Source organism: Anopheles marshallii, chromosome 3 (genome assembly GCF_943734725.1).
Source record: "Anopheles marshallii chromosome 3, idAnoMarsDA_429_01, whole genome shotgun sequence".
NCBI classification, from domain to species: Eukaryota; Metazoa; Arthropoda; class Insecta; order Diptera; family Culicidae; genus Anopheles; species Anopheles marshallii.
Genome location: NC_071327.1, coordinates 51,935,176 through 51,947,456, shown reverse-complemented (window position 1 = coordinate 51,947,456; position 12,281 = coordinate 51,935,176). Strand labels below are relative to the sequence as shown.

At 43.6% G+C, this 12,281-nt stretch overlaps 1 protein-coding gene across 1 annotated transcript in view; it reads left to right on the top strand.

Annotated features, from left to right (window-relative positions):
* Positions 1-12,281, top strand: part of LOC128712791 (collagen alpha-1(XVIII) chain) — a 139,244-nt gene that overhangs the window by 83,822 nt on the left and 43,141 nt on the right. The window contains exons 6-11 of the mRNA XM_053807664.1: positions 6,842-7,075; positions 7,209-7,223; positions 7,826-7,987; positions 8,080-8,271; positions 8,518-8,547; positions 11,028-11,192. Of these exons, the coding sequence (XP_053663639.1) occupies positions 6,842-7,075; positions 7,209-7,223; positions 7,826-7,987; positions 8,080-8,271; positions 8,518-8,547; positions 11,028-11,192 (798 nt within the window). The remainder of the gene's footprint in view (positions 1-6,841; positions 7,076-7,208; positions 7,224-7,825; positions 7,988-8,079; positions 8,272-8,517; positions 8,548-11,027; positions 11,193-12,281) is intronic.

The window sequence follows — 12,281 nt, the reverse complement described above, 5'->3', positions numbered from 1 at the left end:
ATACGCCGGTGTGCTTGACACGACCGTGAGCTGCAACTATGCTGTAACTCTGGGAAGAAAGAATATGATGTTTCTGATACCGTTCGGCAAAGTGCCGTCCAAGTGTTTGCGCACGACTATCTATAGCGAAAGCCATCACCCCGATAGCGAAAGCCATGTAAGCGAAGAAGTTAGTACAAATTTCTACAAAATTGTCTTACCTGCTTCATTAGCCTTCGCTGCCTCGCCTACTCACCACTCCACCTCGCAATAACCGGTAGAACTTGCACGATTGCTATAGACAATGTACAACAGTGCCGGCAATATAACCTCGCGGTATAATGCTCGTTCCGCAAGCACTCACAGCACTGTTGCCCTTTCCCGGCAAACGGCAGCGACATAAAGAAGCTTAGACAGCACCATTTAAGGGATCCAATTTCCTCTCGTGTGCTACGAAGAAAACTCAAAAATTACCATCATTCGCACCGTGCCCACCTACGGCTGAACTTTGCGAAAGGTTCTTACGTACGGGAGCTTTCGTCAGGACAACGGTTTCACTACACGCAATGCTCGATTTACGACCTGGGCAATAAAATTTATACCTTATACCAGAAAACCGCCGGCATTTGCCGGGCCCGGGAGTACATCGATGTCGATGGGTAGATACACACTGCGGCACAACACATACACACGCGAGCGCGCATGACTGCAACCTAAACGAACCGTCGGCACAACTTCCGGGTTCCGTCAAACGACAAGCATGCCGCACTGCAAAAGCGCTACCGAGCGTGATCGCAGGACGTCATGATTCGCGGAAATTATCAACCGTTGCTACATTTTTTTCTTCTTCTACTTTTGCATCACATACACTCACTCATATCCCTTCACCTGCTGAAACAGACGATATACGAAGCATGGCTGTGGTTTGACAAGTCGGAGCCACCTTCACCCCGACGAACATCTATTGTCAGCTCGTGGCGTTTCGGGATAGTTCTTCATGTCTGCAAATGTGAAGATAGGCATGAAAAGTGTACCTGTATTAAATTTCTTACCTTTTGACATACCCGTACAAACACACGCGCACTTGCAAATCGGATCGGATGATAAGTGCTCCCGGAGGAGACAAAGATGTACGTAAACTCACCAAAGGAAGCTGATACTTCAGATACCGCACTGCCCTCTGTTGGACGAATCAAATATGCGGGCTCTGCGTGTGTGCTGCCTCCGTTACCACGGAACGTGCGGATGAGCCTCACTTTTAACAAAATAAAACCTTCCAAAACACTAAACACACACTTACATACATCTTGCTCCAAGTTATGGCTTCTTAACCTTGGCCGATCCCAAAACACTCTCTAAGTTGACAGCTATTCTGTGGCAGGGTCGAAATAGTAGTCGCACAGCCTACTGATATGATGACAGGTGCTTTCGAAAACCGTGCCGCAACCGATACGCACGGTTGCCCGGCGAGACGGAGCGACGATACGACAGTATAGGATCGTTTGACATTTGAGGTTGTAGATTTTGATTGCAAAAATCTACACGCCACTCGCAACCCGCACCCAACATTCCCCGAGATAACCATTACGAACAAAAGCACGCATGCAACCCGACTAAAGCGTGCCCCGAGTTTTGGGGTTTACAGGAAGAACTACCACTAGCACCAGCATGAGATGAGCCAATTTTCGGCAAATTTCATTACATTCCTCCATCGAATGATGTGTGGTGAAATGACTATCACTACTGCCACACAACTACCACCAGATAAAGGTTTCGCATTCTTGGCTGCAACCTCCACCAAACCCTCTCACCCTCAGACTTTAATGTTGGAAATCTTCGACATGCACAGAGTATCGCATTCTGTTCGATAATAGGCAGTAAAAGGGATCTACCACACAGGAAACTAAACAACTCGGTCGAGTGGGACAGAGTGGCATAAACAGCCCTGTTGCCGTGGTACTCATCTTACCCCTTTCGCTTTACGTTGGTGGGGAAGCATTACACTAAAAGCTTGTCAACGAACCTTATCGAGAGTGAAGATAGGTTTCAAGGACAAAACGCTATCAACTGTCTCGTGTACGGGCGATAATTCTGTCTCATCGCCTGTGTTTTGTGATGTAGCTCAGGTGACTTTCACGTTAGCCATCATCTATATCTACTATCATTGCCTTTTCCGTATTGCACTACGGTGGTCTTTTTCGTGCCAATTCTGATAATACGTATTAAAAGTATTCATAGAATTAGAGATTAGGATTATTTATTTAAGAAAATTAAGATTGGTGTAAATCTAAACCTCAACTGGAGCCAATTCTTCTTTCAGAGAAATATCTTTAAACGTCCTTCACTACAATGAAAATGGGAACACTGTTTTAATGGGTGGAGATGTGGACTCAAGATTGTTTGTTGTTTGATTCCTGTTGTATGTATCTTATTTCATTTTGAGATGCCTTGTTCAGAAAACCTTAGCAATTTAAGCTTCTCTCTGAAATAAGCAGAGAGATACTAAATCACTAAGCATAAAATACTATCCATATCCCAAGAATGATTAACGAACTCTAATAAGCTCATGTAATTAAAAAAATATTACAAAATTTTAAGACGTTCAGTGTTTACACTAAGTTTACGCAAATGCATAATAGGATTCCATTTCAAACGCTGAAAATAGCTAAAGAATTTATTTGTGAGTTAAATTACTAAGAATAAATCAGTTTCTACGTAATGCATTACCTGTTTGATCTAAAAACACAGTTACGATCGCAATACCAAAGTTCAGCATCATTGCCAAGAACTTCACCGTAGTATGCAAAAGGCACGTGCATTGTCATCCGGAGTGTACTACGTTGAGTTATAATGCAAGTGCTTCAAAAATATGCTATCATTTCTTAACCTCGTCCCATGAACGAGCTAGAGCTAACGACAACTGCTTTAAAAGTGATCTGTGAGCTCTACCTGTATGCCTCGAGTACATTCTCATATCTGTCGTCCAAAACGAAATACGACCATTACGAGCGTTAGCTCCATTTTCTATGCTGTCTACTATCTCAGCCCCAAATTCAACACCTCACATACACACCCTGGATTACGGAGGATTCAGAATAGTGGTACAGAGAAATATGACAGCTCGACTCTAGAGCTTCATCTTCCGGGCCGACCATATGGAAGGTCCATCCCTCCCCCAAGTTACGTTACAGTTTCACAAGGGTGTACTTACTAACGTCGAATAAGCGCAAAACACATGTGCACACATTCTTTCTCTGGTGGAGCAAGAACAGTCGCCCTCCAGTCACTTTCAGTGAAGTCCTCGAAAAGATGTAGGACACCCGAGACATAAATGGATGCGGTCGGAAGTTGTGCTTCATACATTAAATAAGTTGTACCGTTCCCCTACCAGCGTTCTTCCATCGATGTCCCTTTTTTTGGGGGGTTTGAGCTGAGCATGCAAGCAAAAAAAAATAATCCTTTTACATCGCTTCCACCACTAACAAAAAGCGTACGGTTCGGAAGAAAAATGTGCGGTTGCGCTCAACCTTACCGCAAGGAGCACACGGAACACGGTAGCTCCAGCGCCCGGAAGTTTACTCCAAAAGGTGGTTAAGGGAAGAAATTAAATTAACAACTTTATAGTCCCACGCGGCGGGTGAGTTTAATTAACTTATTTCAACACACTTACAAACTACCGGCACACACCCCTGCACGAAGGATTTCTGGACCGAGCCGCGCGGCTCCTTCGTAATGCATCCGATGAGGCCGGTAAAGACGTTAGCATAAGTGTTGACAAGTGTTTGGGACCGGTCGAGCCAAAAGGCGGCTTTGCGGACAACCGCAACGTCGAGTTGGTCCGTGGGCAGGATTTCTCGGAAGGATTCGTTGCGCACTACGCGGAATTGGCGCTCACACCAGGCAAGGTGATCACGTTTCGCCCACCAACTTACCAAGGGTTGCGGTTAGTGTCTGCTGTGGGAAAGATTTGCGCGGAGATGTCTCCACGGGTTAAGGGTCTGTCAAACTAACGCTGATTTGAGCTGGGACGTTTCGGGTAGGCCCCGATCAGTGCTAATGATATCCCGCTTCCAGCTCAAGGAGAAGCAATATTACTCCGAATAAAATTACACGATATCCTTATGAAAAAGTATCTTACGTGAAGCGAGAGACGGTCGTCGAATGGTTGGTTAGCACAAACATTGCCCAATATACGAAATTCATTCGAAATTCGATTTTCCAAACCAACTCCGAAACCGCCCTTTGAAAGTGTCGTTTCGCTTGAAAGCTTCACCAAAGCTTAGTTTTTCTTCTTGGGCGAAACTTTTAATTATTCTTCAACAAATATTTGACGGGCTCTTGGAACACGGCTCTCAACCTTTCAAATCCACCACCGGACAAGAAGTTTAAAGCCAAACCCGACCAAGATTAAAAATGAACGGACGAACGATCACAGAGATCTTGGGATGGGGAGAAGCTTTTGTTCCGGGGGTTTACTTTGTTCCGGCGCAGATTGCCATCCACAGATTGCGTTCCTCCGCTACGGGTGAGACACTCACTTGCTCCACCCGTTCATCAAACATATTTCTTCCTTCATCGCAACGTCCAATGAAGATATTTTCAATTTCAACCGAGCGAACCGTTCAGCGAGTTTTTTAATTGCCAATTCTTGTACAACCCATTCGGACGTCCCACACACTACCGATCGAGACCATTGCTGGCTATTGTCTCGCCAAACACTCACTTTGGATTTTAATTTGTTTCGCAGCACATTTCTGCTCAGGCAATGTGTTCGACGATGCTATTACCTTCGGTGTACGAAGACACTTTCTTAATTTCTTCTTGTGCTGGACATTGTCATTGCCAGAGACAGCGCTTTAAACCATATAATCCAAAGGCTTTGGATGCAGTTGGAAAGCAACGGAAGAAAACAACCGAACCAAGCAACGAACAGATTACCGGCAATGGACGTGTCCTGCTGGAAAGACACTATTCCTGTACCGATGCTGCAATGTCCTGTTCCTCGTGTCCGGTTTCAATGCCCCATTTTCGTGAACGTTAGCGCTCCATTTCTGAACCAATAATTTCCTATTCGTTCTGTGCGTTCCGCGCTGAGCCAAGCTAAAAACCGGCAGCAATAAAAACGAAAAACGGTTTCAGGCAAAAGGCAAGACAATTCCCTGCTGGATTGAATCTGCAGCGAGTGCATACCAATGAGCGAGGGAGCTCAAAGCAACGCGTGAAAAGAAAAGCGTTAACATGCGGACACTTTTGCCAAAGAATATTCGCTTTCTCTTCACCATCACGGCCATGTACGGAGCTGGTGCAACAATTTTAATGTCAGCTCGGTGCTTCTCCGTTTCTTTCGGTAAGCTATTTAAATTTATTGAAGCGTTAATGTTTCGCCGTTCATGTAGCCCCTTGTTGCGACACGATTACAACAAGAATTCATCGGTTCCGAAATGCCCCTTTTATCCATTTCTCTTTTTGCGCGAACCGCTCGTTCTTTTTTTTTTGGGTTTCTTCTACAAAAGTGTGGTTTCCCTGGCAGAAATAAATGCTACGCTCAACCAGCAGCTTATGCGATGAGAGTTTTACGTACTTAAGATATTTTTAACGTGGCAGAAACCTTACACACCTTCGTGCACAGAACGGATTAGCTTGGGTTCTCTCTACCTTCCGAGAAGGATATCGGGGATTATGCATAAACACACTAGAAAAGCTTTGGAAAAAAGTACATAAGATAGGAATTTAATTTTCCAACGTTAAACACAGTGTATTGGACTATCTACCACATTCATTGTGATTAATTATTTATTAAAAATTCGAAGAAAACGAATCGATAAATCTACGCTTACTTTTACCATTTTGCCCACAAGGGACGAAAGTTTCCAGCTCATCAATCGATACCCAATTCGCAATTGAAACATAATCATCATCATCCCCACAAATGACTTCTAAACTGGATGGAAATTGTAATTTTCTTACCCTAACTTCGTCGCAAAGGGGTGGAGGGGGGCCAATCCTGTAACATTCGGTCATTACCAATCAACGGAAACGGGGTCTTGCGAGTCGAAAAACCTCCCCAGCCCAATCAGCACGTAGCGGGGAAATCGTTTTCATTAGCCTCCAAGGTACCAAAAACCCCCAAAATCGGACCCGAAATGAGGATCAAACGGCAAACCAATCAGCCGAACATGATGGACTAATCAGCATAAATTAAGCGAAACCTTCCTTTGGCCCCGGCCAAACAGCTTCCACTTCCAAACCACGCAAACTAACACACGCACACAAAATCGCACAAATAAGCAGCAATGATTTCCACGATTGAATGATTTTTGGTGGTAAATCTTTCATCGTTCGGCTCAGCACAGCCCAGCCACTCACCCGGCAGTGCTTTACTTTTTCAAAAGCAATTATCGGACCGTTTCCTTCCCTTCAATGAAAACGTTCGCCTCAATTGGCTGCAAAGCTGACGGGTTTTATTCTTCTCTCAATAAACCCTCGACGAAAAACTTCAAAAAACCCGTAAACGATTAATATCGTCGGCTAATCACGCTAATTCTGCTTCTCATCTGCTCAATCGACCGAAAACGATGACGCGTTTCAAAGTCGCACCCTTCAAAGGACAGACGCTTCCCAACGAAACAATATCGTTATCGTGGTTGTTTCTTTGTTTTTGGTTTGTTTGCTTTTTTTCAGCCACTTCGCCTATCGCGTCCCAAAACGCTTTGATTAAAATCACTAGCGGCTCCCTGAGCCCATTGTTTGGGGTTGTGATCGTGAAAATTAATATCCCCCCGGTTTGGGCCTGACTTTTCCCTTCAGTTCGACATTTTGATCTTAACTCTCTGCCATTCTGCTTCCATTCTTTCTTCCACAGCAAAGTGGTGACGACGATGGATTCAATGAGCCACCGATGATTTCACCACCACCACCCGAGTATGGCTACCGAGTGAAGGGTGATAAGGGTGAGCGGGGCGCTAAGGGGGAAAGCATTCGGGGGCCACCGGGACCGCCGGGCCCCCAGGGGCCACCGGGTCCACCAGGACCACCGGGTGCGGTCGGACCGAAAGGAGGCGGATACTTCGACGGTGATGGGTCTGGTGATGAGATGGTAAGTTGACTTCAGCCACACAATAGTTGCCTGCTTAATGGGTGACGGATTTAATTCTAATAAGCTACATGCTTTAATTCTTTTAACGCTTTCCTTTGTGGTGCTAACAAAAATGGCTTATATGTACCGATAGAAACGATTATCACAGGTAAGGATGAGTTTACATCAGTGAAATGCTTTATGGCACTTATAACACTTTACACAAAAATAAGTTCAAGATTCTTACATCGCGTGCAATGAAAGGTTACGCTTTAATTCAGTAAATGAATTCATTTTTTATAAGACTTAAAGTAACAGATTAGCACTAATTCTTCGTTCCGTTTGTAAAAGAAAAGTTCTTTAAATGTTTGGCCAAAACAACAAACGAACATTTTTTATCCAGATTGCATAGCCATAGGCGTTCTTTCAAGCGATATATTAGCATTGAAGCATTGAGGAACGTTAGCATTTGTTTCTCTTCGGATAACAAATAGTTAATTTAAAATTCCTTCAAATCAAATTTGGTGTAAAATTATTTCTTAAGAATGTAACTACCACACCATTTTAAAACAATGAAAAACACACTTCCCCATGGGTACCTTAAAGCTGTATCATAGTTAAGTGGATTAATTTGTTTGCATTTTTGCCTACCTACCAGGCGCAAAAGCAAACATTACAATGGTATCACTTTAAACCATGTTATCTGCGACAGTATACACATAACTAGCAGCTGTGTTACTCAACGCTTTCTACTTTCTCATCCCCAAACAGCTCTACGACACACTGCCAAACAGAAAACATGGAGGGCAATGCTTTTGCAATGCATCCCTTATCATCGAGGAGCTCAAAATGGACAGCAAACTGCGCGAGTATCTTCGCGGCCCGCAAGGCATGCCCGGCAAAGAGGGAAAGACCGGTTCTCCGGGTCTAACGGTAAGCGCATCCATACCATCCTCGTACCGTCGATTAAGGGATTTAATGTGCCTCTCTCTCTCTCTTTCTCTTCTATATTTCAATTCCACCAGGGCGTCACTGGTCCTCAAGGTGAACGCGGTGCTTCCGGCCCGAAGGGTGACAAGGGAGACCGCGGCGACCAGGGCGCTACCGGACCGGAGGGCCTCCACGGGAGCAAGGGGGAACCGGGTCTGGATGGGGCACCCGGTGTACCGGGCCCAGCCGGACCTCCGGGTCCTCCAGGGCTTCCAGAGAACTATGATGTAAGTAATCGACCGGCCATCTAGCAACAACAAAAACGCTCCATTTTCCACTGACCAATGCTTGTAGTGGGTGTGTGGTGTCCATGCCGCACACCGTAAATAAGCTACTAATCAGCCACTAACCCGAACTTACCTTGCAGCGCGATCACTAACGTACGAGTTGTTTCTATCTTTCTCTCTCTATCCGTTCTCTGTATCTCTGTGTTTTATATCATAACCACTTTCCAAACTTAACTATTTTTCTAGACTAATTGGAATCCGTCGCGGATGTTCAAGGTATAACGAGAAAATGGGATCGTGTGGGGTATTACCATTGGGGAACGAATGGGTTGTCTTATGCGTGCAATTCTTTTCTATTATGCTTTTATGGTTTATGCTTTGCTTTTACTTTTCTGCTCCCCGGTGCGTTACGGAACCCGGTTTAAATCTACGCCATAATTAAATTTAGACCACTTGTCGGATGCTACCGATGGTTCGAAAGTTTTCGGACTCCATGCTATCCAACCAACAATGAATTGTCTCCGTGTAGCGTTGCCCAGTGAATGTGACTAACTTTAAGTAAGAAAGAGCCGGCTTCGGGTAGTGAATGGTAGACCAAGTTTCCTTTAAACCATGCACCGAGCACCGGTAGAACCGATAAACTTTTCCTATCCAGTGTAAATTTGCGACCGAATGGAAACTTTCACAACCCCGGACGATGGTTAACCCGGCTAACGTAAACGCATCGGGAGCGTCTTATTGCTCGATAAAATTTAATTTGTGGTTAAAGGACCATAATGCGGACCCTTGTGCAATGGTGCACCAAGTACCGCCCAACCGCTCAGAGAACTAGTTTACAGCAAAATTGCTACTAGCTGCTTGTTTTGAGGTAATTAAATAAAGCGTTGTAATAAGACAGTACGAAAACTCGGTCAGTGGTGCATCAAAACACTGCAAGCGAAACAATCGAGAAAAGTTAATCGAAGGTATTAAGTGGTTAGAATGCAGCATGACATATCTCCCCTACAGTCAGCTACAGTACAAACGGAGAAGAAAAATTTTGCAACGGAAGCACATGGAGCAGAAACTGCCAATATGACAAATCTAATTTTATTCAATTTGTACATTTTATTTGTTCAACGCCCGTATGACCTCCATGTGGATAGGGGTTGAGCCCCGGGGTTGAGAATTTGTGTTGTACCGAGCTGAAGCTTTTGACAGATGAAGAAAAGTTGCTGTAAGTTGGTGTAATCCAAGCAGTGGGAGAACCCGACAAATGGTGGTGGTCCACCCTACAAGTACAGATGACTGCAAACCACCACCATTGTAAAGGTAGCAATCAAAGCAGCCTGGGGTGTGTTGTATACACCCGCCCCTAACTCCGATGTGTTTCACGTGTGCTCTTCCAATAAAACATTATTTATGAAACGAAGCTGTGAGGATACGAGCCTGTGTTAGAGAGCGCAACGAGTGATAAAAACACAGCATAAGCGATGGCCCTAGCGACAACATACAATTGAAAGCAGGAAAAAGGTTGCTTTGGAAACGGCAAGCGGTTACAGGGCACAATCAACGAAGACACTGCAGGCACTACATGATGCTTCTTACCTGCTGTAGTTGTACATTGTAGTGGAAAATTATTTTTTCAGTGAACTAAGGAAAAAAGACAAAAAAGCTCACATCACGTTCATCCTTCGTTTCAATGAGATTGCCATGGTTACGCCGACCGCAGGTATCGTGATGAAAGGAAATGAAAATGTCCTCAAACCGAAGGTGTAAATGTACAATCGACCATAATGCTGTGTTTCTTCGTGTTAATAAGAAATGCTGTATCTATTTGAACTTTTGTGAACAAATGGAAGGACATATGTTCATCCTATTTTCCAGAAAGAGAGGAAAATTATCACAGTACAAAACTGAAGCAAGCCTCATAGAATTATAACTCGTAACTCTATAAAAGCTCATTTAAAAGCGGGATAATTTTAATCAGCTAGCAAGTTTAATTTTTAGTTCTCATTGTTCAAAACTCAAAAGACATTTGCACAGTCTTCTCAGCAGCACGAGAAAACTATTCGCTAAACACTCCAGTGCAAACGCAAACAAAAGTGTGTACAAAGGTTAAAGAAAAACGTGTGCCGTTGTGCAAATGTTCATCTTTATAAACATTTTTACGTGATTTTCTATTGCTTTTTCTGTTTTGTTTCAAGTTTCTATTGTTATCCATCAAGGGTTGAGGCTAGTGGAACGGTGAAAAAACTTACCTCACGTTTCGGTGACGCGCTTACCGAAACATTCCGTTTTCCGAGGACAAAATATAGTGTGAAAAAAAGTTTTTACTCTGTGCGACTGTTTGTCAACTACAAGCTCGTTTTTCTGGCCTTTGGTTTTGGGGTTGGGATTGTATTGTTTTTGTATGTTTTTTTGTAAAATTTTTGTTTCAAATTTCATTTGAACGCAAACCAAGATGGGAAAATTGTGACAAAAAAGAAAACGTAAAATTCAAATTCATTGCTTTACGACAAAAGCGTTGCTTTAAGCAGCATCAGAAGAAAAGTTCATCGCCCGATCATCGAAACGAAGGAACAAGAAACAATCTTCGGTGTATTTCTTACTCTATTTTTCTCTTAGTTTTTCTACCAATTGTTTGCATCAATTCTAACCGAAATGGAACATTTTGTTCTCGCTCTCTCTCTTTTTTTCTTTTTCCTTTTCTCTCACCAATTTGTACCATCCACTTCCCTATTCCTTCTGAATCCTTGCCCGGTTCCATGACACAGGAATCGATGCTCGGTGCACCGATCCAAGGAATGCGTGGCGGTTCACCCGGTCTGAAGGGTGAACCGGGTGAGAAGGGTGAGATCGGATTCCCGGGCGAAAAGGGCGAACACGGCACCAAAGGTGACCGCGGTGATCCGGGTCTGACAGGTGCCAAAGGTGAAAGGGTACGGTAAAAAATGGGGCTTTATGCAAAGAAATGAACCCCACAAATAAAATGTTTGATTGTTTCTTTTTTGTGAGTGGTGTACCTCTTCAATACTGTTCTGTTCTTTGGTAGAGAGTTGATTTTATGCTTTCTTTGCGGACCATCAAATTTGCGTGATTTGAGTTTAATTTTATTGGCTTGTTAGTTAGTTGCCAGCAGTAGCATTGATGAATATTGATGTCTTTTTCACTGGTTTTGCGTTTGACTGTATATTCACTGTTTTTTATGTTTCATTTCACCCAAAACCAACCTTTTCCTTTCAACTGTACATTGATTGGGCGGCGCTAAAGTGAATATAAAAGAACACCTCCCAAAACATCCTACATACGTCTCACGGGAGACGACCTTTTCCTGTAGTTGCATTTGGTTTCCACAACAACCACCCCAAGGGGTTCGCCTGGCACAGCATACTGTGGGTGTTCCCACAACATCTTCATTAGCGAATTCCACTTTTATTTCTTTTTGCATCAAACTTCACCGTCACAAACGGTAAAACAGAACGACTCCGGGGTTTACGCGTTCTTTCTCGCTTCACAGTAAAATGTCACCAAAAAACATGTCTGTCCCACGAGACGCACACGCTAATGCAAAACAACATTAGCAGAGCAACAAACCGGTAAAACAAAAACTACTACTTGACCCTCCAAAATGGGATGCAAACATAAAACACCACGAAAGAAAAATACTGAACGCCCAATAAGAAAGGAAAACGAAACAGCAAAGCAGCCAGGAAACAAAAACAAAAGACAGCAAAAAACCAAAGTTTTCTTTCGTAAATGTTGTTTTGCTTTATTTTAACGAGGTTGTTTCGGGCGTTATGTGCGCCCTCCGCGGGATTGTAAAGCATGACCGTGGTATTGTTGGATGCGATTTAGCTTCCGAAAGTTGGGTGCATGGTGGAAAGAATAAAGTTTCATAATTCGTGACCAAAAATAAAAACAACACCAACCTTCCCGAACACGTAATCCCTAAGGTTTCTTGCCTGCCATTCTTGTTTAATCCCCATATCTTTGCTATCGACGATGGTATATTTCTCCGGACAAGCTTT